At 43.9% G+C, this 27,042-nt stretch overlaps 2 protein-coding genes across 5 annotated transcripts in view; one reads left to right on the forward strand and one right to left on the reverse strand.

The window, feature by feature from the left end:
• Positions 1 to 21,257, reverse strand: part of HPS5 (HPS5 biogenesis of lysosomal organelles complex 2 subunit 2) — a 99,523-nt gene extending 78,266 nt beyond the window's left edge. The window contains exons 1-3 of one of the 2 annotated variants that reach the window (XM_054970743.1): positions 21,073 to 21,257; positions 13,945 to 14,113; positions 2,298 to 2,408 (exon numbers count right to left, since the gene is read on the reverse strand). In XM_054970743.1, the coding sequence (XP_054826718.1) occupies positions 2,298 to 2,408; positions 13,945 to 14,052 (219 nt within the window). In that variant the 5' untranslated portion in view covers positions 14,053 to 14,113; positions 21,073 to 21,257. Of the gene's footprint in view, positions 1 to 2,297; positions 2,409 to 13,944; positions 14,114 to 20,794; positions 20,875 to 21,072 lie in introns of those variants that run through there. The other variant, XM_054970742.1, reaches the window with a different exon arrangement.
• Positions 21,221 to 27,042, forward strand: part of GTF2H1 (general transcription factor IIH subunit 1) — a 33,903-nt gene continuing 28,081 nt past the window's right edge. Inside the window, exons 1-3 of one of the 3 annotated variants that reach the window (XM_054970745.1) lie at positions 21,221 to 21,286; positions 25,449 to 25,617; positions 26,506 to 26,698. In XM_054970745.1, coding sequence (XP_054826720.1) covers positions 25,464 to 25,617; positions 26,506 to 26,698 — 347 coding nt within the window. In that variant the 5' untranslated portion in view covers positions 21,221 to 21,286; positions 25,449 to 25,463. Of the gene's footprint in view, positions 21,287 to 21,397; positions 21,657 to 25,448; positions 25,618 to 26,505; positions 26,699 to 27,042 lie in introns of those variants that run through there. The other 2 variants (XM_054970744.1, XM_054970747.1) reach the window with 2 other exon arrangements.

Raw genomic sequence — 27,042 nt, forward strand, 5'->3', positions numbered from 1 at the left:
TTTCTGGGGCAACGGAGTCAGGGGGATGAGCTGTGTTTGCCCTCCTTCTGTCGCCCTCGAAACACGAATGGAAGCCCAGCTTTCCTTGATTAGCAGGCTTCCTTCCAACCATGGAGCAGCAACCCAGGGGAGGGAAGGGGAAGGGGGTGTTCTGAAGCCATGGACACAAAGGAAAGGCAAAAGGCAGCGCGGGAGGTTGGGAGGCTGCCCGCGCCGTTCGCCTTTCCCCAGGACAAGGGGCGGCCGGCTTGCAGGAAAAGCAAAAGGCAGTGCGGGTGGCTGGGAGGCTGCCCGTGCCATTCGTCTTTCCCCAGGACAAGGGGCGCGTGGGCAAGCCGGCCGCCCCTTGTCCTGGGGAAAGGCAAAAGGCAATGCAGGGGGCTGGGAGGCCACCTGCGCCATTCGTCTTTCCCCAGGACAAGGGGCGGCTGGCTTACGGGAAAAGCAAAAGGCAGCACAGGGACTAGGAGGCCGCCCGCGCCATTCCCCTTTCCCCAGGACAAGGGGCGCGCAGGCAAGCCAGACGCCCCTTGTCCTGGGGAAAGGCAAAAGGCAGTGCGGGTGGCTGGGAGGCCGCCCGCGCCGTTCGTCTTTCCCCAGGACAAGGGGCGCGTGGGCAAGCCGGACGCCCCTTGTCTTGCGGGGCAGGTGAACAGCGCGGGCAGCCTCCAAGCCACTCGTGCTGCCACCAGCTCCGCAGTGCACTGGGACAGCTGGCTTGCTGCGTGGACAGGGGGGGCGACCCAGGAGTATGCGCACACGCACGCGCGCACAACAGCCTGACTACGGTTGCCCTGGGCACTGGCAACCGTAGATCCGGCCCTGGGAATGTCCCCTCCCTGAGGGGAGGCGGCTTGTTGTCGGGTTAAAAACTCCCCCCCTACTCTAAGTGTGTGTGTGTGTGTGTGTGTGTGTGCGTGTACGCGCGTGTGTGTACGCGCGCGCGTGTGTGTGTGTGTGTGTGTGTGTGAGAATGTCCCCTCCCTCCCTGAGGGGAGGCAGCTCATCGCCGCCTCCCCCTGCCCACCGGGCCTGGCAGCCGCTGCCACCAACCACCGTTCCTATATCGCTGGAAACAGAGGGGCGCCCTCCCGCTTTGGCCTCCCCGATTCCCGATTCCGGACCGGCAACAAGACTTGATCGGTTAGAATTGGCTACCTGTGTTCAGCGGCAGCCCAGATCCACGAACGGCTAGATCGGAATTTTTTTTGGGATCGTGCCCATGTCTACTCGCTAGCTACTCACATTGTAAGATTATTTTTTCAGCTATATACAGTATAATCTTATGCACAGTTATTCCACTGAAATCAACAGGCAAATTAGAATAACTTTGCATACAACTGCACTGCTGATTAAGAGGCCATTACAAAGGCATAGACAAAGGCCATTACAAACAGGCATAGTGAATTAAAAGAAAAAACCAAATCATAGAAACATCAACACTAAAATAACCAAGACTAAAAATTCTTGTTAAACGATGACACTCTTCAGATGCAACTTTCCCTCAGATTTTCCTAGCTGTCAAAACAAATAACTCTCTGTATGATAGGAACAGGTGGGCATCCAAAAGAAGAAAAAATGAGCTTCGCTGCTTTCAAGGAAGAGTTTAAACCCCTCAAAAGAACTTCAAGAAATTTGGTTCCAAGTGCTGTGTACAGAGGACAGGACAGACTGTAACAGGGTGAATCCTCTGGAACCAGAGCACTGCATATACAAAAGCATAACACAAACAGTTTTCAGGAATGGCGACCATCAAGCAAAGCTGTTGGCATGGTCTAAAACAAAACAGATGAAATTGTGTTCTGAGATTACGAAGGGTGACACTGGTCAGATAGGAGGCTCTGGCATGGTCACTTTAAAATAGTTTATACCAGATTGTCAATCTGAGGCAGCATCATGCTTAAACACTGAGTCACAAGTATTGATGCCAGCCATAAGGACATCACGGGCATCATCCAAGATGGAATAGTGGTGGAAAATATTGTTATAACAAACTACCCAGGCAGCACCTTTCTGCGTTGTCATAAGACATGGTCCGCAAAATAGACTGGTGGTGTAATTCCTTGTTTTTTTCCACAATATGAGCATGGTAACATCGCTGATGAAGTCTTCTCTGCAGCAAATCGCAGCTCAGATCCAGCACGTAATTCCTCCAGGATATCCATCTGCAGTGCGTAGTATTTTCATCTGCCCCCTCCCGCTGCAGCCAAAAATGCCCATTGAAAATACTGTTAATGGAAATCCTTATGCCCACAAGCCTATATTTTGTTTTTCGCTTGAGATTTTTAAAATCCTACCTTATGAGTGAGAAACAGCCTCTGTTTCCAACTGTCTTTTTGGATAAGGTTCAGGCCTCCACCTGAACTACCCAGGGCCAACCATTTTCGAGATACTGCAAGACATGTGCACTGAAAAAGTATAATACAGTTACAAGCTAGAAAATACCACTGCTGCTACATTTACTTTAATTTCTAAGAGGGAAAAAAAAAACAACTGAAAGAGAATGGGGATCTTCTTCACTACTGATTCTAAACTATTCTAATAAAAGCATCTGTAGACAAAAAGGAACAAAAATGTCCTAATGGCTTTACTTGAAGCAAGTCCCATTTATTTCAAAGAAATCAATTCAGAAACAATGTTACTAAGAGTTGCATTGTCTTCTCTCTACTTAATTCATTTGCAAAATACATAGTATAGAAAGTAGGCGGGCTCTTATGAGCCACTATCCTTGCATCAGCTGATCTTTCCAATTTTTCCCTCCAACCAGCAGCAGAGATGCGCTGACAGAAGAAACAGAAAGATGATTTTGTCCCCTTCCCCCAGTAGATTCTAACCCACATGGCTACTGGCCCATATCAGTTCTGCAGTCCCAGGAGTAAGCTTTCCCAATGCTGGAAAGCAACAAGAGAAGGCTCAAACACTATCAACACCTTCTACTGACAGACTGCAAGATCCAACCCAGTATCCTTTCCTTGAAAATAAATTATTCTTGCAAACAAGTGAGCAGATACAAGTCTATAACTAAGACCACAGTCAATACTTTATTGCTTACAGTATGTTGGTATGGGGGGCGGGGTTCCTAGTGCATCATCAAAATTTGATTTCCATTTTCTTCCTATGAAGATGTTTTTCTTTTACAAAAACTGGGCATGCCGTTTAACACGTGAGGTTGCTGAATAAAATCATGCATAACGCTTAAGGAAAATGGCTGCAGATATGAAAAAGGCTCAAGCTGAACTAAGTTCAGAAGATGTCACAGATATAATATCTCAAAAATAATCTCTTTCAAGTCAAATTAAAACTTTGTGTACAGAATTAAAGCAAGAGTGTAAAAATGCTTTATCCCAGATGCAACAAACTGATGAGGAGTTTCAAGAAGCAGTGCTGGAAAACAAGGCATCATAAACCCAACTACAGCAAATGGATCAGACTACTCAAGGATTTTTCATTGGAATAAGGGAAGATTTTCAGAAGCTAAGAACTGAATTACTCTTTGGATTACAAGAAATAAATCAGAAAATGCAAGAAAATAATCAAGACATTCAAGAAGTTACAATACAGCAAAAAGAATTCACAGAGGTACAAGGAAAAATTAAATCAATACAAGCATTTCAAGCAAGCCTACTGATAAGAGCAGACCAGAGAATGGAAATTTCGGAAATGGAATGCAGAAGCAATAATCTGGGATGATTTGGACTTGGAGAACATATTTTGAGGGTCAGTACAAGACTGTTTGAAAGTGCAAGGTGACTTTGATCCAGGAGGATCCCTCCAACAAGAGGATCCAATGAATATATGGCTTTTAGGAAATTAAACAAAATACTAGAATCAATTCAAGACACGCAAGTTGAAGAAGGCATGAAGGAATGAAATATAAATGGAGATGGAGGGGAGATATATTCTGAAGTTTATACATTTTACCACTTATAATTATTGTTGATTTATACAACTATGCTGTGGACATTTCTTTCTCTCTTCTTCAGTATCATTCTTATTGCTTGGTTTTTTCCATGATTGGATGAAATTTTTATTTACACAACAGGTTGATTCATTACATTTAGAATGCATAATTAATATCAAAATAGATTAATTGTCAAGCCAAATAGTTAAATTACTAAGCTAATATACTAATTATGAGGTTGAATATAATGTTGAATATAAAATGCTTAAAAGCTCGCTTTGTGCTGAATTCTAAAAATACGTTATTAGATATTCTACCTAGAAGTATTATAGTATGACTAGCTTAATGCCCATGCTTCGCTACGGTATTTAACTACTTTAAATCCAGTTCTAATATTTATAGGTATGTACAGGGGTCATTTCGTAGAAAAAGAGCTGGAGGAACTCATTAGCATAACTCATTAGCATATGTCATGCCCCTTGACATCACTGGAAGTGTGTCATTAACATAACTGATTTGCACATGCCACACCCCCTGACATCACCTATCCTGGCTGTTTTGGACCCAATCCTGGCCATTCAGGGCTAAAATTGGGGTCAGGATCGGGCCGCTGCTGAGCAGGAGAGTGATCCACCACCCATCAGAGGCCCGATCCAGGCCATTTCGGGCCCAATCCAGGCCCAAACGGGCCCAAAATGGCCAAGAGGTGGGTGGGACCACCTGACATGTGACCTCTTTGGGGAAGTTCCCCCTCGAAATGAGCCCTGGGTATGTAACATTTTTTGGTTTGTGGGGGTGGGTGGGTTGTGTTGGTTTTGTAGTATAATAGCATAGTATTCGAGCTTCACAAAAATGTTTGAATAAAGTGAAGCGTGTTGATACTGAAAACTGATGAAGTGAATTTCGAAATGTAATGTTTATTGAAGAGATTTTTAAAAGGAAAAGATTGTAGTGCAAGAAATAAAGTGAAAAATACATACAATAGTGTTTTTTTCTACTGAAGGACCTCTTTGTAGACCACATTGATGGTTTTCCCCTCAGATGCTAGGATCACCAGGCTGCTGGGTGAGCTCACTCTGAAGCAGACCACGTAGAAAAGCCCATGAGAAGCAATCCTCCCTCAAGTCAATTTCTGCCACCTTCAGTGTCTGGCCCTGGGACTTGTTGATCATCATAGCAAAGCAGGCATTGAGGGAGAACTGCAGTCTTTTGAATCCAAAGGGGTTCTCTGGTGGTATTAGTGGTATGCGTGGTATGAACACTGACTCCCCCCCACCGAGCACTGCCAGTGAACAATGTGGCCTCGATGACATTCCTGTAGAGGGCTTTCACTCACAGTCTGGTTCCACAGCCGAGTTTGGGTGGGTTGAGGTTCTGGAGCAGCATCACTGCTTTTTCCACTTTTGAGGAAAAGCTTGTGGACTGGGAAGCCAGGAGGGTTGAGCATGTTGAGGAACTCCATGGGGTAGTGGACCACGTCATCCATTTGCACCACTGAGTCCACAGATCTGTACTCCATTTCTGCCCGAGGGAGTTAAGTTGTGTTTCAGTAATGATGGCAGCCTTGTTGTTCTTGGGGGTGAGAATGGAACACTTGCACAGCCAGTCCATTGACTTCTCCGTGATAGTGGCGGATCAGGGTATATCTTGGCTGTTAGTTCTGCTAGGGTTGTCCCTATTGTGCCCAGACCTGCAGGGATGGTCACCTTTCCCTTGGACTCAGGACTTGCTGGTACTTGGCCACTGCTGCTCACTGCACCACAGGAGTATGATGTGCATAATTCTTTGCCGCATATCTAAGTTGCTTCCTCCTTTTAGCATCGGTATATCTTACACAATGTCTGCCAAGAGGCTTCTTGGGGACAGTAAGAGGTGATGGCTGCAAGAGGTGTGAGGTGGAGTTGGACTGACGGAGGGGTGGTGTGGTGGACAGGTTCATGTGAGAGGTTCGCATTGAAATGACCCCTAGAAAGGTTGTGCACCATCTCCCCATGAACATTTAAAAACTCAGCTGCCCTACTTTTATATAAAATCCCTTTTCAGGAGTCTTGTACTGTCTTTCTTCAACTGTCTGCAGTTTCCTTGACCTGATTTTTACCACAGAACACAGAGTTCCACATCTGATCCATCAGCCTCCCAGCCACATAGGAAAGCCAGGCCCCACAGGGAGACTGGCAACCCTAGAGGGGAAGACTGGGAGGAGTATTTTTACCTCAGGACACATTCAGTGACGCCCTACAACTGCATACTCTTTAGAATGTCGGGGCAATGACCAATCAGGCCGCATATGCAAATGACCTCAGAGAAGAGTGGCTGAGTTAGCAGTTGGTGGGGAGGAGAAGCCTGTCAGCCACACAGAGAAGCTATATCCCTATGGGAAAACACATTTTACCCCTTGTTACTTCCTTAGGGGACAGATTTCTTAAATCCCTTCTTAGTGAGCCTCTACATCACAAAAGAATATTCTCCCCCAAGTGACTGACTGACTGACTGACTGACTGACTGACTGAGAGAGAGAGAGAGAGAGAGAGAGAGAGAGAGAGAGAGAGAGAGAGAGAGAGAGAGAGTAAAGTTTTTGGTTTGGGGGGGCGGGATGAGTTGGTTTTGTAGTATAATAACATAGTAAAAGTGTTTGAATAAAGCAAAGCATGTTGATGCCTAAAACTGATGAAGTGAATTTCGAAATGTAACATTTATTGAAGAGATTTTTAAAAGGAAAAGATTGTAGTGCAGTAAATAAAGTGAAAAATACATACAACCTTATTTTTCTACTGAAGGACCTCTTTGTTGACCTCATTGGTGGTTTCCCCCACTTTGGAGCCCCCACTTTGAGGAGAAGCTTGTGGGCTTGGAATCCAGGAGGGTTGGGCATGTTGAGGAACTCCACAGGGTAGTGGACCGCATCATATATTTGCACCACTGAGTCCACAGATCTGTACTCCATTTCTGCCCCTTCGAGGGAGTTAAGTTGTGTTTCATTAATGATGGCTGCCTTGTCTTTCTTGGGGGTCAGAGTGGCACACTGGCACAGCCCGTCCATGGACTTCTTCATGATAGTGACGATATCAGGGTATGTCATGGCTGCTAAGTCTGCTAGGGTCGTCCCTACGGTGCCCAGGCCTGCAGGGATGGTCACCTTTCCCTTGGACTCAGGACTTGCTGGTACATGCCCACTGCTGTTCAGTGCACTGCAGGACTACGATGTGCATATTTCCTTGCTGCATCTCTAAGTTGCTTCCTCCTTTTAGCATCGGTATATCTTGCACAACGTCTGCCAGGAGGCTTCTTGGGGACAGTAAGAGGTGATGGCTGCAAGACATGTGAGGTGGAGTTGGACTAAGGGAGGGGTGGTGTGGTGGACAGGTTCATGTGAGAGGTTCACATTGAAATGACCCCTAGAAAGGTTGTGCACCATCTCCCCATGAACATTTAAAAACTCAGCTGCCATACTGACTTTTATATAAAATCCCTTTTCAGGAGTCTTGTACTGTCTTTCTTCAACTGTCTGCAGTTTCCTTGACCTAATTTTTACCTCAGAACACAGTTCCACAGCTGACCAATCAGCCTGCCAGCCACATAGGAAAGCCAGGCCCCACAAGTAGATTGGCAAACTTAGAGGGGAGGTGTCTTTTTACCTCAGGACACGTTCAATGACTGGGAGTCATTGAATGGGTCCTGAGTACTGCATGTGTCCTGCATACTGTTTAGAATGTTGGGATGATGACCAATCAAGGCTGCATATGCAAATGACCTCAGGGCAGAGTGGCTGAATTGGCAGATTGCGGGGGAGGGGGATAAGCAGCCTCCCAGCCACACAGGGAAGCTGTGTTCCTATGGGAAAACACATTTTACCCCTTTTTACCCCCTTAGGGGGCGAATTTCTTAAAATCCCTTCTTACTGAGACTCTACACCACAAAAGGAACGTCCTCCTCAAATTTCACGCTTCTAGGTCCAGGGGTTTGGGCTGGGCATTGATGAGTCAGTCAGGACACTTGTCTTCATATATATAGATATGTGTCTATGGCTAAATCAATTTATTTTCTGTAAAAAGAACAATCCTAGCATTTCAGCAAAAAAATAGACTTTCTTCTTTGATTAGAGCATAAGCGATTAAACCTGATTTTAAATAATGTAGAAATTATCCACGAGGCCCATACTTACTGCAACAGATGGCTGTAAAGAGCTTTATATGTGATAGCCAAAACCTTGAATTGAGGCTGGTAATTGATGGGCAGCCAATGGAGCGAAGGCAGAATGGCTCTGCCTAGTTTCTATTAATAATCAAGCTGTGGTGTTCTGTATCATTTGGAATTCCCTTTGTAGAGTGCACTGCAGCAGTCTAGCCTCAACGTTAACAGTGGCATGGATCCAGATGGCCAGATCAGCCATGTCAAGGTAGGGTACCATCTTCAGAGCTAGAATGAATTGGCAGAAGGCATTTTTTGCAGCTACATTTGTTGCCAAGTAGGCCCCCTCCCCTGCTTTAAGGCCTGCCATGAACTGTGTTAAAGTTTCCTGCGTTACCGTTTCACTGCTGCACAAAGATTGCTTTGCACGTGTGTGCTCTGATACACGTGTCAGTTTCCTGCCTGCTTGCTAATTATCTTGCTGCTGCAATAGACTGTGTAGTTTACTGACTCCATGTTTGGATAACTGCACAAAGGACTCTTTTTCTGGGCAGCCCTGCCCTGACCTGTATCTGGACTTCCCAGTGTGTGTTTGGACTGTGTTACAAGTGTGCCCCGTGCCTGCATTGCCATCTGCCACGGACCGTGCCTGTTCCCTGCCTTGGACTGTGTTTTAAAGTGCTGTTCCCCCTGCCTCCATGGAAGCCTGCCTCATATGGGCCCAAGCCGCTGCTAGCAGCCGGGCGCCTGCCGGGGAAACCTCCAGCGAGCCTGGCTAGGCGCTCCCTGGTCAGTTCCCGCCTGGAGTCTCCCGCGGGTCGGTCCCCGAGCTTGCCCTCGCTACCGGGCAGCCTGCTATCCAGCCCCAGCTATGCCCAGCCGGCATCCATGTTCTTAGGCAGCCAGAAGACCCTGGGGAAAAGACTGCTTTGGGAAGCCATTTCGGCGAAGCGGGCACACCACGTCCGCAGCGAGAGCACCTCGCCCCGCTCTGCATATCTTAGGAGCCGCCCCGGAGAAGAACTAAGTGCCGACCATCCCAAGCACTTAGAGAATGCATCTCAAAGAAACCTCCGCATTCCAGAGCTGATGACATCAGGACAAGCCCTGTCCGCTGGAACATCCTTTCAGCCCACTTGGATTTCCCCCTCCCTCTTTTGTCCCCTCTTCCTGAGGTGTCACTTATCCCAATCTGATTACCAAAGTGGCCCATCCAAGCCATTCAGTAACCCATTAGAACCTTTGTTTTAAACTGTGAGAACCACCAAGTACAGCACCAGCCCCAGGGTACGTTTTGGGGTATTTAAGCTGGTCTCTCAGACCACTCGGTGCTTAGGCCATTCCTATCCAGACCCCCCCCCCCTTTGCTGTCCGTGGCCTCGGCCATTCCCTATCCAGACCTCCTTGCTGTCCGTCTGTGGTTCCAGCGCTGGCATTCGGCCACCCTCGCTGCTGTGTCTCTGCTTCGCTCCAGGATAAGTGAGTATTTCCCCTATCATCGTTGGGAACCAGCTAATGCAAACGTCTCTGTATTTCATACTCTGTATTTCCTAGATCTTGTGTGTTTCTTGTATGATTGTGCAAGTTAGGCTTACGCCACACTAAATACACGTGTTTGGAACCTATTTGTAGTCTGCCTCTTTTTCACTAGAGTGTCTGGGATCAGGACCTCCGTAGACATAGGTTAAGATCCGCGCTAAATTTAAGTTACAGACTGCTAAAGCTAATTCCCCATTATAATAAAGAGCAGTTCTGGTAACACATTAAACTTGCTTCTCTAGAAGAAATGCTAGATTCAGTAACCACATCTACAAGGGCTAACTGAACCCCATCAAAAGTGGGGAGCACAACTGGCAAGAAACCAGCTTGTCCTTTGCTTGTTTCTTGGGCAAATTTATGTTTAGGCAAATCTGCCTGATTAGGCCTCAAAGGAGAATTCTGGAAAACCTGGAAAAACAGTGGAAAGCAGTTCCCAGAGAGATAAGCCTAGATATGTTTTGTAGGACCAGGTGCAAGCAAGATCATAGGACTGCCAAGACCCAGTGCCAAGAGAGTGGTTTGTCTTCTGTATTTCATACTGTTAAGCTATCAGAGCACAAGATAGGGTTAACTGCTCTGATGTGCATGCATGACTCAGCTGCAGACAGCCATGTTCAGATGTCTTAGGAAGACCCTGACTGGTTCTAAGAGTTGCCCATGTTGCTGACTGATATGGGATTAAAATGGAGTTTTAAGATAGTTTTTTGCTCTTGAACTAGCAGTTGGATAGTTTGCTGGCCTTTGGCTACCTTGATCTTAGACTAGTCTGGAGAACTAGCACTTAATATTCTGTTTGGATTTGGGAACTTTACTTTGCAAGGTAATATCTGGTTCATTAGGCAGAGAATCCTGCTAAACAATTTAGGGATTTTAGTTAAGTAGTCTTTATTATTTTACTTATCTTGTCTTTGCACATTCTATACATATAATCTTTCTATACAACTCTTAACAAATATAGTAATCTTTATCACTGAGGGGTGCTATCTGGTTTAGGACTTCAATCTGAATCCACCACCTTGGCCTCTTTGTCCCGCTACCTGTTTAACTGTTTTAGTGGAATTCAGCAAGCAAATGGTGTACCTTACAGGACAGGTTCTTGGCTAACACCTGCTATGGCTGGAAACTTTATTTCGTCTGTGAGCTTGGGGTTAGTCAGAGGAAATTGGTGGCAGTGATCTACCCTGGGGTGCAAATGCCTCTTGTCACCCAAAGTATTTGTTCTTAAGGGGAAAAAAACATCCCTGGGGATCTGAGGGTGGTGACAACATTTCAGGGTGTGCAATGCAGGTCAGAGGTTTGAGAGGAAAGCCAAATTTTTGCCAATTTGGCAAAATTCAGTTTTCCCAGATCAAATTAGAGAATCCAGGATTCAGTTTGGAATTCCAAATTTTTGATCCGGAATAAATTCAGGTAACTTTGGGAATAGCTTCTGGCTGTTTCCCCTGCTGTTTCCCAGCAAAGAAACAGCAAAATAACAGCAGTTCCTGCCTTTTTTGCAGAAAGGGGAGGGTTATTTTCAACCAAACTCCACCAAATTTGCAGGAAACCTACTCCTGACTGTCTTCTAAAGAGCACCAAGTTTCATGAAGATTAGATCCTGAAGTCCAGTTCTATACCCCCCCCCAAAAGGTGACCCCAGACACTCTCCATTATCCCCTATGGGGAAAACTCTCTGGGAGCTATCCAGGGGGTTGAGATAGTATTTTTCACACAAACTCTACCAAATTTTCTAGGAACCTACTCCTGACTGTCCTCTAAAGACCCCCCCCCCCCGGAAAGTTTCAGGAAAATTGGCTAGGAGCATCTTCTTTGAGGGCCCATAAAATTGTACCCTGGGGTCCATCCTTCCTGAAATTTTTTGGCAGGGAGGGTTGTTTTTAAAAGACAGTTGGGAGAAAGTTCCCTGCAAATTTGGTGGAATTTACTTGAAAAATGCACACACACCCCAGCACCCTCCCCCAGGATTTATTTCCCCAGAGAAAATAATGGCCAAATTAACCTAGATTTCTCTGATATACCTGAACCGGATCAGAGAATCTCTTCCGGATTTTGAGGATCCCAAATTTTTCTGGTTAGTCTACATGGGTAGCCATGTTGGTCTGCAGGAGAAAAGCAGGATTTGAGTCCAGTGGCACCTTAGAGACCAACAAGATTTTCAGAGTGGAAGCTTTCAAGAGTCAGAACTCCTTTCCTCAGATGTCAATGTTTCTGGGTCCCTCAAATCCCAATTTCCTAGATTTTTTTGGGTGCACATCCCTAACAACATCTTTCAAGATCTCAGCTTTCCCAACCAGAATCACTTCTGCCTTGTCTAGTTTCAGTTTCAATTTGTTCGTTTTCAGCCATTTGACCACAGCTGACAAGCAGCAACTCAAGACCATTGCGCCGCCAGGGGATTTGGATACAGAGATGTAGAGCTGGATGTATATTGACGATATCCAATTACATACCTACAAATGATTTCTCCTAGAGGCTTTACATAGATGTTGAATAACACAAGAGATAAGACAGCATCCTGTGGAACTGTACAAGATAATTCCCACATTGAAGACAGTTGGTTTGCAATGGCAACCCTTTGAAGGCACTTCCCTTAACATCTACTTCTGCCTCCAAATGCCGCAACAGGATAGTATGATCTACTGTATCTAAGACTGCAGACAGATCCAGGAAGAGCAACAAAGAAGCATGGTCTTTGTCTACTTTCAAGCAGAGGCCATCAACTAAAGCCCCTAGAGAAAATTTCATCCCATAGCCCGGCCTGAAACCAGACTGAAAAAGGTCCAGAACACAAGAGTTATCCAAGAAGACCTGGAGTGGGTCTGCTATTTCTCTCTCAGTCACTTTGCCTGAAAAGAGTATATTAGAGCCTGGGTGCCAACTGGCCACATCACTTGTATCTAGGGATGGTTATTTAAGTGGTGGGCAGATAATTGCCTCTTTGAGTGGCTGCATGAAGGTGCCCTGAGTTAATGACTAGTTTACAAAAAACATCAAGAGCACATTTATGTGATCCTTACATTATTTTAACAACCAAGACAGGTATGGGTCCAATGCACAAGTAGTGGCTTTCATAGATGTTGGGATCCTGTCAATATCCATCACTGTAGCTGTGTCAAAATGGTCCATAAATGACCATGATGGTGTATTAAATATTTCTTCTGCCTCACCTATATTTGAAAAAAAGGTTAGCACAATGGCCAAGAGCACCTTTTATCAGCTGCATCTGATTTGCCAAATCTCTCCTTTAAGAAAGGATGGACTCAACCAACCTGGCCACACCGATTCATGTTTTTGTAATCTTGCAGTTAGATTACATTAATATACTCTACACAGGGCTGCCCTTGGAGACAATCTGGAAACTGTAGCTGATCCAGAATGTGGCAACCTGATTAGTGTTGGCGCCTAAGCAAAGGGAACTTATCTTCCCCTTTTTGAAACTGATATATAGGCTGTCAGTTTGTTTCCAAGTTTAATTCAAGGCCCCGATTATGAATTTCCAAAGCCCTTCACAATCTAGGACTCACATATCCAATGGACCACCTCCTTCCGTAAGTTCCTCAGCCTGCCACTTGCTGGCCATCCTCCCACTGAAGGTGGTCCACCTGACACTGACCCCAGAACCCAGGCCTTTTCTATCAGTTTCCATTCTGTGGAAAAGGCTCCCTGAAGAGGTGAGGGGAGTCCCCTTATTGGATGCAGTGCAAGGCTTGTTCATTCAGTAAGGTTTCGATTTGGACATGAACAACAAGCATCTTTGTGAGGAAGACTATTTGGAGGTTTTATTTGGTTTTAATGTGCAATGTTTTAATTGTTACCCATAAGTCCTCCAGAGAAAAGGCAGGACAGAAATATTTTAATAAATAAATGTAATGCCGGAGAAACATTTGATTAGCTTCAAATGTAGATTGCCATTTTTCTTTCTTCTTACCAGAAGACTACAGTGTGATCTGCAACCAGCTCCACCCAGCACAGCTTAATCTAATGTATTACATAACACATCCTACACAACACAGGGTAGATGCTTACACACCATGGCATGAATCATCTTTTTTTTCTTCTCTTTTTGTCTTTGTTAACACTCAGCTTCACTAAGACTAGTGGAGAACTGAAGAGACTAGGTACTGCTTTGTAATAATTTGGTTGGTCCTAACAAAAGGTATTATGTAACTCTTGTTTTAGTATATTTTCTTTATTTTCTTTATAAAAAGCTCATGTTTAGCTACTAGCTGTTTAGTTACCACCAAGAATGCATACTTTGGCATATGTAGTAATTCCTACATCAATACATACCATGTTAATTAAATAATAATAATTAAACTTAAAAAATAATGTTATGCAGAAAGAGCATCATCACTATGACTATCATTTAAACATACCTTCAGGCGACTGGAATCCAACCTGAGAGCAGAAAGCAATGGATTGAGGCAATCAAATTCTGCCAACACATGGCTGTAAGATTCAGGTATCATTGGCACAGATGTCATTGGTACAGAAGACAAAATGGTCTCTTATGAAGTTGTTATTGTTTCATTTTCTAGGCAGCACCTATAGAATGTAAGAAAGATTAATGTTTCCCCACTTAGCTCATGTTTGTTCCCTAAACATGCTTGTTTTCTCCTTACAAGTCCATATTTACAGGTTAATAAAATATCCATGAAGGACAGCAATACTCCCACCTATACCTACCTAACAATAGTGAAAGCCTTTCTTCTAGCAGTTGTTCCTTTAACTGATACCCAATTCAACTATTGTTTCCTGTATTCAAAAAGCTATCTTCTTAATTCAGATATATGAAGAGTTTAAAAGTCTTAAAAACAGTTTAATCTGCTGACATTTTCAAGCCTAACTAATAACCAAAGATGATCAAGAACAGCTGATTTTCTAAAAGATACATATCTGTTGTTTCCAGTGAAAACTTTAAATACAATATATAAAAGCCTAATAATGACAAAGTACTTTTTGCAGGATTAACACAATATTCATATGCATTCATATGCAATTCACAAGTGTGAACTCTAAAGACAAAATGCAGCTTCTTCTAATCAAATTTCTTTAACATTTGTTAAATGTTAAAATCAAAATCTGTGTGACACATATTGATGTCACACTGATTTTTAAAAAAGGATCCAGAGCCAGGAAATTATAGGCCAGCAAACCTAAAATCTCTTTCAAATTAGTGGAACGTGTTATTGAAGAAATGTTTTATTAAGCATACTGAGGAGCAAAGCCTGCCAAGAAAAAATCAGCATGGCTTCTGAAAACAATGTCCTGCCTCATCAACTTTTTGCAGTTCTTTGAGCAAATTAACAAGCATGTGGGTAAGGATGATCCAGTAGTCATTATATATTTGGGCATCTAAAAGGATTTTGACAAGGAATCTTGACAAAGAATCCTGAGGAAGTTTAGCAGACATGGGATAAGAGAATGTGTCTATTTATGGATTCTGTAACAGTTCTCTGCTTCCAATTTGTAAGTCCCCTACAACTATTAACCCTTATATATTTCAAGACACCAAACACAGTGATTACAGAGGAAAAATGGGTTTATTTCTTACATGGAATAACCCCAGACACTGCTCTATTAGGGGGAGACGTGTAAAGACCAGTAGCATTGGAGGGCCTTATATACCCTTCAGTACTGATTGTTTACAGAATAATTATTTGTTTACAGAATAAAAGACGATAGGTTAGAATAAAGCTCTAATATATTGACGCATATTCCCAGGGAAGATGACATGTGACAAACTTGAATGACAATTATACAAACAACTGAAAAGCTGGAGCCATATGTCTGCCATTCTCTTGAGAAAGGAATGCAACCAAAGATAAATTTAAGTAGAATAAAGAAAACAGTAATATGTTTATATATTGCTCAGAGTCCTGTCTCACCCAGAGACAGGATCTTAACACTAGAGCAAGGCCTTTCTTTACTTGCTTACATTCTTCTGTGTGCTTTTAGCTAGAATGTATGCTCAGAATAAGATTTTATGAAATGGAGCCTAAAAATTCCCTAACAGATTGTCCAACGCGGCCGGACTCAGCCACGGGGCCCGGGCTGCCACCCTCCCGCCGGGAGGACATGACCCCCCCCCCAGGACCCCGATGCAGCCTGCCCCCTTACCTGGCTGGAGGAGGCAGAGGAGAGGCAGCCAGTCCCCCCGGGAAGCCCGCCGGAGCCATGGGGCTCAGCCCGGCTTGCCCCGAAGATGCCGGCGCTACCAGCCACACCAACGAAGCTGACACGGCCAGCACTGGAGGCCCCGCCCATCGCCGCCCAGCTGAGTTGCAGGCCAGCGCTGCTGGGGAGGATGCAGCCACGGGAGGCGAGGCAGCATGAGGCCCCGCTGGTGGCACCTGTGCCTGGGCCGTGGGGCCCAGCCCGACAGCGAGGAACACAGCATGCCGGGTGTGAAAAGCCGTACTGGAGCTGGCAACAGCACAGCCACACCCGCCCGACGGGGGGCAGGCCAGGGGTGGTCAGAAGGGAGGCGGGGAGGGGCTGACGGGGGAAGGGCTCGAAGGGGCAAGGCAGGCCAGGGATTGGGATGCACGGGTGAAGGACAGCTCTGGTGACGGGTCAGAAGAAGCGAGGCAGGCACTGAGGGGCAGAAGGCGGCAGGATTGGCTGTGGTGGTGGGGAAAAGGCAATAAAAGGGACCCTCCCAAGGAAGCCAAGGAGGAGAAGGCTGGAGCAACTGGCAGCAAGGACAGAGAGAGGGAGCAGAAACCAGAGACCAGCAGGGTAGGAGGAGGAGTCAGGGTGCCTTTAACCCCCTCCCCTGCCCACATCTAAGGCCGAGGGAGGGCCCTTCTCAGAGGATCGCCAGAGCAGAGGGCGGAGCTGGCATGGCAGGCGGGGCTGGGGCTCACACAGATTCAAAGCTCACTATATGACAAGAAGCAGAGAGCAGTAATAAATGGACAGTTATTACAAAGGAGTGAAGTAAGCAGCGGGGTCTCACAAGGATTAGTATTGGGATCAGTGCTATTTAATCTATTCATAAATTATTTGGAATTCAGAATGAGCAACATAGTAGTTAAGTTTGCACATGATAACTATTCAGGATGGTGAAAACCAAGGCAGATCTCTCTAAATTGGGTGACAAATTGAAACAACATTACAAATAAAGTTCAATATAGGCAAATGTAAGGTAAAACACAACTGAACCAAAAATACTAATTTTAGATATATGCTGATTGGGTTTGAACTGGCTGAGATGGAGACTAAAAGAGATCTTGGGCTTACAGTAGAAAACAATGAAAATGTCGACTCAGCAGGTGGTAGTGGTGATAAAGGCCAACTCCATGCTAGGACTAGAAAAGAGATTGAAAATAAAGTGGCCAATATTGTTATGCCCTTGAATAAAGCTATGGCATGGTCTCATTTGAATACTATATACAGTTCAGCAGAAGGCAACCAATATGATTAAGGCTAACGAGCCTGAGATTTCACAGTCTAGAAAAAAGATGGCTGGTGGGGCACAATGGAAATTTATAAAATTATGCATGGGATGAGAGGAGTGGACAGAGAGACCTTTTTCTCTCTCTCCAATACTAATTAAGGAGGGATTCAGGAGCATCCAATGAGGTTGGTGGGCAACAGGTTCAAGACAAAAGGAAACACTTCTTTAACTCAATGAGTAATTAAATTCACTTCCAGTGGATATGTGTAGATGTCTTTAAAGACAGATCCATGGAAGACAGCTTGATCAGCCATGCTGAGTTAAGTTAACCTCCACATACAGAGGCAGGAAACCTCTGAATGCCCATGCAACAAGGCAACATCAGGGGAAGGCCTTGGTCTTCATGCCCAGTTTAATGGCCATCCAATGCAGCGTTTCTCAACATTTTTTCCATGGAAGAAAAAATGTTCCTCAAATCCTGAGAAGCACCTACCTATGAAAATGTTCACAGGGCAGAAAAAGTTGATGTGAGGAGCACAACTTAATTACTGCTAAATTATAGTTAAGAAAATTTATTTATTAAAAAAGTTGCTGCCTCATGATCGCTTCATGCAACAGGCGCATTAAAGTTCAAAATGCAGCTCATCTCCCCCCAAGCCTTCTCTCTCCTTGCCAAAATGCAATTTATGGAGTGAAATAAAGGGCCTTTGAACAAGGCCAGAGTTCATTTACCTCACTACTAAGCACAAACTCCCTGTATGACAGGAAGGGGAAGACTTTTACATCAGAAGATAAGACACACAAAAGATTTACTGTGGCATACATTTTTTGTGGTAAAGACCTCACTTGCATCCAGTGAAGCAGGTTCTTGTCCATGGAATCTTAAGTGACAATAAATGTGTTTGTTTTTTTCGGAAGAACAAGACTTCCTCCTTGTTTCTGCTGTAACAGACTATCAAGGCTACCTCTCAGGAACATGCCATAGAGATCCACCAATCTTGTTAAGCTGTAGTCAGCCACTCATTCCCTCTCTTTCTGCCTCAGACCATAGTGTATGACTGACCCAACAACAGTAGAAGCAGCAGAGGACATTGACACTCCACAGGCCAGCAAAAGTGGTAAGCAGGGGCACAGCCCCAATAATACTGAGGTCCAGCAGCGTGGCTTCAGGTGCATGGCCTCAAGAACCAGCTCATCCCCAGATTCAGCCCAGCACTGGCTGCTGCTGCCGCCACTACCACCCTGCTTCTCAAAGCTCCCTCCCAACTGTTGCTGCCAGCCCACGCTGGTTGGATGCAGATAGTGGTGCCAAAAATGGAGGGGGAGAGAAGAAGGGAGGCTGCAAGTGGGGATTCCTATGGAACCAGCCAATGTCCCATGGAACACCAAGGTTCTGCACAACACTGGGCGGGAAGTACTCATCCACTACAACTGGTTGGCCACCATACGAAACAGTATGCTAGACTAGATAAGCCACTGGTCTGATCTAACGAAGTTATTTTAACAGCATACCAGACTTGAAATTGGATGTCAAATACTTTTCTTACTCAACATACATTTCAGTACCTAAAAAAGCTGACATACTGGATATAAAGAGTCCAGTAGCACCTTTAAGATTAACCAATTTTATTGTAGCATAAGCTTTCGAGAACCACATTCTCTTCGTCAGATGCATGGAGGGCAGAAGGAAACTGGTCAAATATAGAGGAGGAGAGGGGGGGAGGGGGAGGAGGAGAGGGGGGGGATGTAAACAACTCCTTTGATATGGAGATGCAGACAGCTCCTTTTGGTGTGGGGATCAGTTTGCTTGTGTAAAGGTTCAAAGGAGTTTGCCGTGTTAGTCTGTAGTAGCAAAATCAAAAAGAGTTCAGCAGCAGCACCTAGACTATCCAATTCTACTGCAGCACAAGCCTTCAATAACTACAGTCCTCCCCGCCAGATGCATCTGACAAAGAGAACTGTGGTTCTCGAAAGCTTATGCTACAATAAAATTGGTTAGTGTTAAAGGTGCTACTGGACTCTTTTTGATTTTGCTACTACAGACTAACACGGCTAACTCCTCTGGAATTATGATACTGGATATAGATGCTACTAGAGAAATGCAACTTATTCCAGCCAGTACAAACTACTATAAAGAATGATAAATGTAAACCAATAAAACACCAGTTGTGCCAGTTTGTTTATTGTTTCTTGCTGCCTTAGACATCTTTGAAAGGTGGTGTGTATATAGAGAGAGAGAGAGAGCCAATTTGGTGTAGTGGTTAAGAGCGCGGGACTCTAATCTGGAGAACAGGGGTTGATTCCCCACTCCTCCACTTGAAGCCGGGTGGATGACCTTGGGCTAGTCACAGCTTCTAGGAGCTCTCTCAGCCCCATCCAACTCACAGGGTGTTTTGTTATGGGAATAATCTTTGTGAACTGCTGAGAAGGCGTTAAGTTGTCCTGAAGGGTGGAATATAAATCAAATGTTATTATTATATTATGAGCAGTTGTATAAAAGCTTGGCTTATTACACCACGAGCAATTAGAGCTGAGAACTTATTTGATGCCCACATGAGGAAAAAACAGCAAATTATGCAACTTCCATCTCAGACAACAACTAAATAAATCGCTTTTGAATATTGTGACCAACTTTCTGTTAAGTGAGAGAAATGGCCTCACTGTTTGGTTGTAACAAAGAGTTGTTTAGGATTACAGGGTCTTAAATTTTCTTTACATAGGCTCAGTCATACAGATAAGCTTTCTCTCTCAGGTGCACATACAGTTTGCCTGCTTCAGATATCAATTTCTGACCCAAATATGCATAGATTTTCTCTCTCAGGCACAAACACAGTTTGCTTGCTTCAGATAGAATGAAAGTTTTCTCACAGACACACAACTTCCACACAAGCTGCTTAACTGAACTAGAATGAGAATCCCCTCAGGCTTACAGTTTACCTGCTTTGCCCGGACTGAATGTTCTCCCTCCCACTCAGTAACCAAAAACTCCACCCACATTCTCAGTCATCTACCAATCATCTCACTCACTCCTCTTTCACCTCCTCCTCACTCTCCATCTATACCACACCAAGTATTTACACACACACACACACACACTTAAAATCATCACAATAAGTATACACACAAATACAGCATAAACAGTGACAAATTACACTCCTACAGCAAAGCAAATCCACTACCCCTCGTAAGAAGCCAGAGACGCATTACGCACCAAGGTACTTGCCCTTCCAACAAATCCACAACTCTCCCGAACCTCTTCCAAGATCCCCTTCGTCCAAACTCAGACTGCCCGCTCGCCCCCTCCCCTTCGCAGGACCGGGCAATGCTTCTCCAATCTCTGTAGGTCTTGCATAATCCACCCTGAGCCTGCTGATGTGGGGAGGGCGGAATATAAATTGAATATAAATAAAATAAAGAGCTGCCCCTAACAATTCGCTCCCCTTTAGCCACGACAGGACTTTTTTAATATCAGAGGATCTTCAGGAGTGGACATTTTAATGAAGGCATTGGCGCTCAACGGGCAGCGAGCTCAACTGCAATTCCAGAGGGTTAGCCGAGTATCGCATTTAAGCTTAACAAAGCGTAGCTCAGCACGGGGGTTATTAAAAGCCGGGGGAAGAAGGGGAAGTGAGAAGTCCCAACTGCGTAAAGAATCCGCCGCGCCGCATCCAGCGCGCAGAAGGAAGAGCGCCTAACGCTCCGGCTACTGACGGGCTAGAGCCAAACAGTCGAAAGGCAATCCCGACATGCAGAGGACTCTTGTAAAATATGGGGATTGCCACCCCCAGCAGCCCGAAGAAAAGGGCAGGAACTGCAAATCTCACCAAGGCCCGGCCTGCGTCGGAATTCGCGCCCTCGCTAGCCGCTCCCCCTTCAAGCGCCGAACCGGGCGCGTGACTCCTCCGCGACGCACCTCCCTTTCCTCCCCGCCATCCCCTAGGCAGCGCACGTCATGCCACCCGCCCCCTCTCGCGCGCGCCATGTGACATCTTAAGCTCCTCCCCTCCCTCTCCCCCCTTCGGACCGTTGTTCAGCATAGAGCCCCCTCCCCCCTCGGCGCGACACTGGCGACCTGGGACAGATGCGGATTAGGAGGCCGTACCGAAAGCGAAACAGGAACGGAGAAACAGCGTTTCCAGGTCTGAGGGATCCAAAAGCGGGATCGAGGAAGAGGAGGCGGAGGCGGCGTTGTTGTTATTGTCTCGTCACCCTCCCCCTTTTTTTTCAGGACGCAGTCATGGCGGCGGTGATACAAGCAGGCCTTCACGTGACCAGAAAAGTGCCCCGGCGACTGACAGGCTCCATCACGTGAGAGGGTAGGTGTCACAGCAGCTCTTCCTCCGTCACGTGACTAGGCCTTATCCCTCCTCTGCCGTGGGGGGAAGAGAGAACAAGCGGTTTCCTGTCACATGGTCCTTCGTTGCCGAGCTCCTTGGCCGCCCCATGGCCCGGGAGGCTGCGGCGAGCCCCTGGAGCTGCGGATGAGCGTAGCGCTGTCCTCCTTTTCAAGTTAGCACTTCGGAGCCGGGGCCTAGCTAGGGCTCTCCTTAGCCGCATTCACGGTAGGGAGCCTGGCTGGGGCTACGGTTCCGGCCTTGGAGGCCCTCCTCGCTGGCCTCTGCTGGGAGACAGGCTGGCAGCGATTCTGTGGAGTTTGCGGTTCTGTGTTGTATGAGGCTGGGCAATGTGAGTGTTACCAACAAATGAGAAATCTCTAGGAGTGTACTCCGTTTTCACTCGCGACTTTTCTTTCTGTTCAGGAAAATGTCCTGGTCGTTCTCTTGGTTTTTTAATCTGATCCTTAAGTGGTGGAGGAGGGACTTGAAAAATCTTCTGCTCTGCTCTAAAATTATGTTCTGTGCCAAGAGTATGTGGCCATAGCGTGGAGTGCTCCTGTTTTTCTTCTACAAACTGAAACCTGAAAACAATTCTCATTTTCTGAATGAAGTTGTTCCTTTAGATCGTGGAAGATGTTGTTTGTGTTCTCTTGTAATAACATATTAAAAATGAAATCAGTTAGAGTTTCTGATAACAATCGTGTTGGTTTCTTAATGGACTGTATGGGTGAAAAGTAGCCTTACCTTTAAAAATGTGAAGCAAAGGAGGCATAAGCATGTTCTCAGTGAATTAATAGCTTCTCCCAGTGCTTTGGAGGTGCCTCTTAAAAAGCACTTCCATCTTAAATTTGTTTGTTTTCTCTTGTTTTGTGAAATTACCCATTTTATGAGGTCCAGTGCTTTCCCACCAAGCTTTGGTGGGGAAATTATTCAAGGGATTGTCTGAATGGAATTGCTGGAGTATATTAGGGTGATCTGTCAGGGTATTCATGTCTTGTCTGAGGATTTATTGGCTGAGGTGGGAGATAATTTTCTTGAACTGTTACGGGGTCTGGATATGGGAGGCACATTTTGGTTTTTTGCAATCTGATTATTTTGGATTGGTTAGACAGCACTCTTTGTAATCAATAACATTCTCTATAAACTTAACTTTTTTCAATAAACACAGATATGTAGTTTCATGTGCGTTCTTCAAGAACAGTAGGAGAGTAAAACTGGAAATAAGTTTTTCAGTATTTTAATTTACTCGAGATTATCTTGTCTGTCTACTACATGAAGTCTGCATTGGTGTATAGTGTCCCCCAGCATACGGGCAGCCATTAAACTAGCTTTTTGTATATGTCCAAAGACTGAGAAATATAACAGCTTACACATGTTAGTAATTTGTGACATAAAAGGAACTATTTTTTTTATAAAAGTTCCTGAATAAAGGTAATTTATACTTGCTACAGCATAGCTACATCTAAGCCTCCGTTAAAGCCTAGCTACAGACACTAGTGTAAAGGACATTGGCTTGTAATTGTGATGAAACTAGGAATAGTCCTTGAATTTCCCATCTGTTTTCTAGTTGGCTGACAACTGCAAATTGTATAGCTCCAGTCTGAAATGCAGACTTGAACGCATTTTTCTCTGGGAGCCTGTTGTGATGATCCATGTATCTTTAAGATATAGTTCAAGATGTAACAGGGGACTAAACATGTCTGTTAAGTTTTTTTTAACTCTCTGATTCTGTGTTGTGGCTGCTATTACTTCATGCTATAAAACAGGAGTTGTTATGAGAGTCCTGTCATAGAATAGCAAAATCTTCAAAGGAAAGTAGTGAAACACAAGATGAACTACCGGAAAAAGAAAAATGACAATATTATCCTAATTAGATGTAATCTGTTGCTGTGGTATGTGTATGAATTCATTATTTTGGCTGCATGAGGTACTTCATTTGTCATTTGTTTCTTGTCATTTGTTATCAAAACAAATCAAACACTTAAAATACATAAATAATATAAATTGATGACATATGTTGCAGTTGTTAATAGTTTTGTAGTGATGCACAATTCTTATTTTAAATAAAGTATCTTGCTTAATTTATTTATTTGAAACATTTCTATGCTGTTTTTACACCTAATCCACAGTCCCCAGGGCAGCAAACAAGGACAAAAGTGAATAAGAGCTGGAGGGGGAATGTTAAACAAAATAAAAGTCTTAACCCACTGGCGGAAGACAATGGTAGAGGGAAACCAACAAATCTCCCTGAGGAGGAAGTTCCAAAGTTTCAGTGCCACAACCAGGACAAATGATAACATTAGGCATTTTGAGGAAAACTCTGATTCTATAGGCATTTTGACATTAATTTAAGCTATGACATGTTTCAGCTTGTCTTTGATCATGACAGGGAAAACTTGGAACCGGGTTATGCTCTTGAGGCTTACTGGAATGTATTTGTGAAAGGAAAACTATGATTTCTGAGTGCAACAAATGATTTGAAGATACTACACCATTTAAAGTTTCATTCCAGACTATTTATTTCTCCTTAACACTTGGAAATTTCTAAGGTTACTGTAACTTTCTATTTCACATTCAGTTGCTTAAATTCCATGAAATTCAGTGTCTTGTGAATTGGCACTCACTGCAGAGAACTATTAAGTAAATGGATTCTTCTTCCAGCACTCCTAGTTATTTGTGGGAAGCTATAAGTTTCCCCAAGAAATACAGAGGAAACTTCCTTGTAATGACCATCCAAAACTTCAGTAGACAAAATTAGGAGAACTGTGACTCCTTGGCAGTTAAATATTTTAATGTCCAACATGTCATAGAAAAACGTAAGCATTTCTGGTTGGATCCTATCAGTCTATTCAACTAAGTAGAAGAGACTTACTGTGATGGAATGACTCTTGTGCTATAGAAAGACTCTGAGCTTACCTGAGGAGAGTGGTAGAATCCAAGCTATAATACAGTGTGGAAACATAAATAGCTTTTAACTTGGGCACATCAGACTATGTAAAGGTAAAATCAAAAAGAGTCCAGTAGCACCTTTAAGACTAACCAACTTTACTGTAGCATAAGCTTTCGAGAATCACAGTTCTTTTCGTCAAGTGCACATCTGACGAAGAGAACTGTGATTCTCGAAAGCTTATGCTACAGTAAAGTTGGTTAGTCTTAAAGGTGCTACTGGACTCTTTCCGATTTTGCTACTACAAACTAACACGGGTAACTCCTCTGGATCTATGTAAAGGTAAAAAGCTACCTTCCAAAAGTTCATTTTAAACTACCTCTTGGTCACTAATAGCTCAAAGCGATTAAACATTCCAAGGAGAATTCATAAGATAAGACTAAATTTATTACCCTGGGCCCCAAGCCTTGTTCCAGTCACAAGTGTCACTTGTGTTCGTGTAAGGTTTCCTTTATTTCTCCTCTCCCACTACAGACCCCCAAGTTTGTATGCACACACACTATTCCCAAGGGTTTATGATTCCCCCACCCCTGCATTTTGGAGGGCACAGTAGCAAGAAGAATCTTGCTACATCCTACTTTTTGCCTCCAAGAGTTTAAAATACTGTCTATTCTACCTTCAATCTATTAGATTGAAAATGATCTTTCCATTTAGTTGCTTCCAAAAACCAGATCCTTAGATAATCCAATCTAACCTGTGTCATTATTTGACAGTTTGTTCAGTTTCATGATCAATGGTGTTTCCTTGTGTTCTTGTTTTTTCCTTTGTTATTTCTCAAATATAATTGGCTTCTTAGATATAATTAATACTGGAGAAGAAAATCTCCATTTATACCAAGAAGATTTACACATGTTTTGTTCTCTAAAATAGTGCTTGCTTTCATAGCTTTCTAATGCTTACAAGGTGGGGAGGGAATGGTCTTTTGTACACACTGGAGCCACAGGGTTATGCCCCCTTCACTGGTAATCTTTGACTAATAGAATTCCATTGGTTGGATAAGGTTTTCTTTAATACTATTAATTTGACAACTGGCTTTTTCGCATTAAAATATTATTAGATAAATTGTTGCAAACCATTTGTATACAAAAAGTAGACAACAAATTAGAATCTTAAATTTCTAGTGCAAGCTTTTAAAGTAAGCTTTAACACCATGAAAAGTGGTCTGAAATAGTTGTTGGGGTCTTTTTCACGCAGCACATTATAATCACTATGGCAACATCATCTGAAGAAGTGTTACTAATAGTAAAGAAGGTGCGTCAAAAGAAACAGGATGGGGCTCTTTACCTCATGGCTGAAAGAATAGCCTGGGCACCTGAGGGCAAAGACCGCTTCACAATCAGCCATATGTATGCAGACATAAAATGTAAGTAAAAACTTTCTGTTGAATACCTAACACTTATTCGTGTGATTTTAAGTACTGAATCGTTCAAAGACTGTTACATATAGACTTAATTTGTAAACCGTCTTGTACTGACACTTGATTATCTACAAATGGCCAAGAGTGTAGCAGAGTCCAGTGGCACCCTAAGAAATAAGACACCTTCTTTTAGTTTAAAATTCTGTAAGTCAGTGATCCATTCGTATAGTACATGAAGTGTCCATCTGTGAAGGGGATATGTTACAAAGAGAGGCCAGTTTAAAACAATCAGTAGAGTTATCGATCCACTCAGAGTGAATCACCCCCTGATATTGATGAATAGGCAAAGTTGGATTAGCATAATCTTGGATGTGTGGAATGAAACAGGATAAGCAGATCCAGTTAGGAAAGCGTAGATCATAACTGGACTTGAAGTATCAAAGAATTCTTGATTATATTTCACATTTTATTTGAGGTATTGAAAATGAGGGCACTTTATATAGACTATCCCAATGCTCTTCTGCTGAGGTTGAGATCTGAAAGCTCCATTGCTATTCATCTTATAATAGTTTTATCAGAAGCTTTGTCTTTTGGGGTCCATCTTATGGGAAGAAATCTACAGACAGGCTCAAGAGATGGTGGAATACGGTGATCTGCTATAGGAAGAAGTTGTAGCTCAGTAATAAGAATTCCTGCCTTGTACATATGAGTTCCCTAGAATACAATCTACTTTTAAGTAGTTTTGAGTAACAGTATCGGGAAAGATGTCTGTCCAACCATTGTTGGAGTTACTGTTGGTTATGTGAACAATCATTTTACATTTTTATAAGACTATTCTTGTAATGGACAGAAATACACTTTTCCTTCCGTTATAATCTACATTTTTAAATATAGGTCAGAAAATCAGCCCTGAAGGAAAAGCTAAGATTCAGCTTCAGTTGGTACTGCATGCAGGGGACACAACCAACTTCCATTTCTCTAATGAGAGTACAGCAGTAAAAGAGCGAGATGCAGTAAAGGATCTTCTTCAGCAGTTGCTGCCCAAGTTCAAGAGGAAAGCAAATAAAGAACTTGAGGAAAAGAACAGGTAATAAAGGCTGTTTTTAAAGACTGAAAGCTGTTCCATGATTTTAAAATCATTGCTACACAGTAATCCTATGGTGATAATCTGTGGTTTGGATACAGTGGTTTGCAGTAGGAGAAGTGAAGGAAGAAGTCCTCTCCCCCCCCCCCCTTTTTTTTCTTCCTTCCCTGTGTTAGCCTCCTGCAGTGTTCTGTTTTGTGCTATTCTGTAAGGGTCCCCAAACTCTCAGGAGAATCTTTTCAGAAGTCTGAAGTGAGGAGGAGGTGGTAGAAAAGCTGTGTTGCAGGAGCAGAACTTCACATGGCAATTGGGAATCAAGCCAGTATTTTATTGAGCCAACTTTGAGT

Source organism: Eublepharis macularius, chromosome 2, assembly GCF_028583425.1.
Source record: "Eublepharis macularius isolate TG4126 chromosome 2, MPM_Emac_v1.0, whole genome shotgun sequence".
Classification (NCBI taxonomy): Eukaryota; Metazoa; Chordata; class Lepidosauria; order Squamata; family Eublepharidae; genus Eublepharis; species Eublepharis macularius.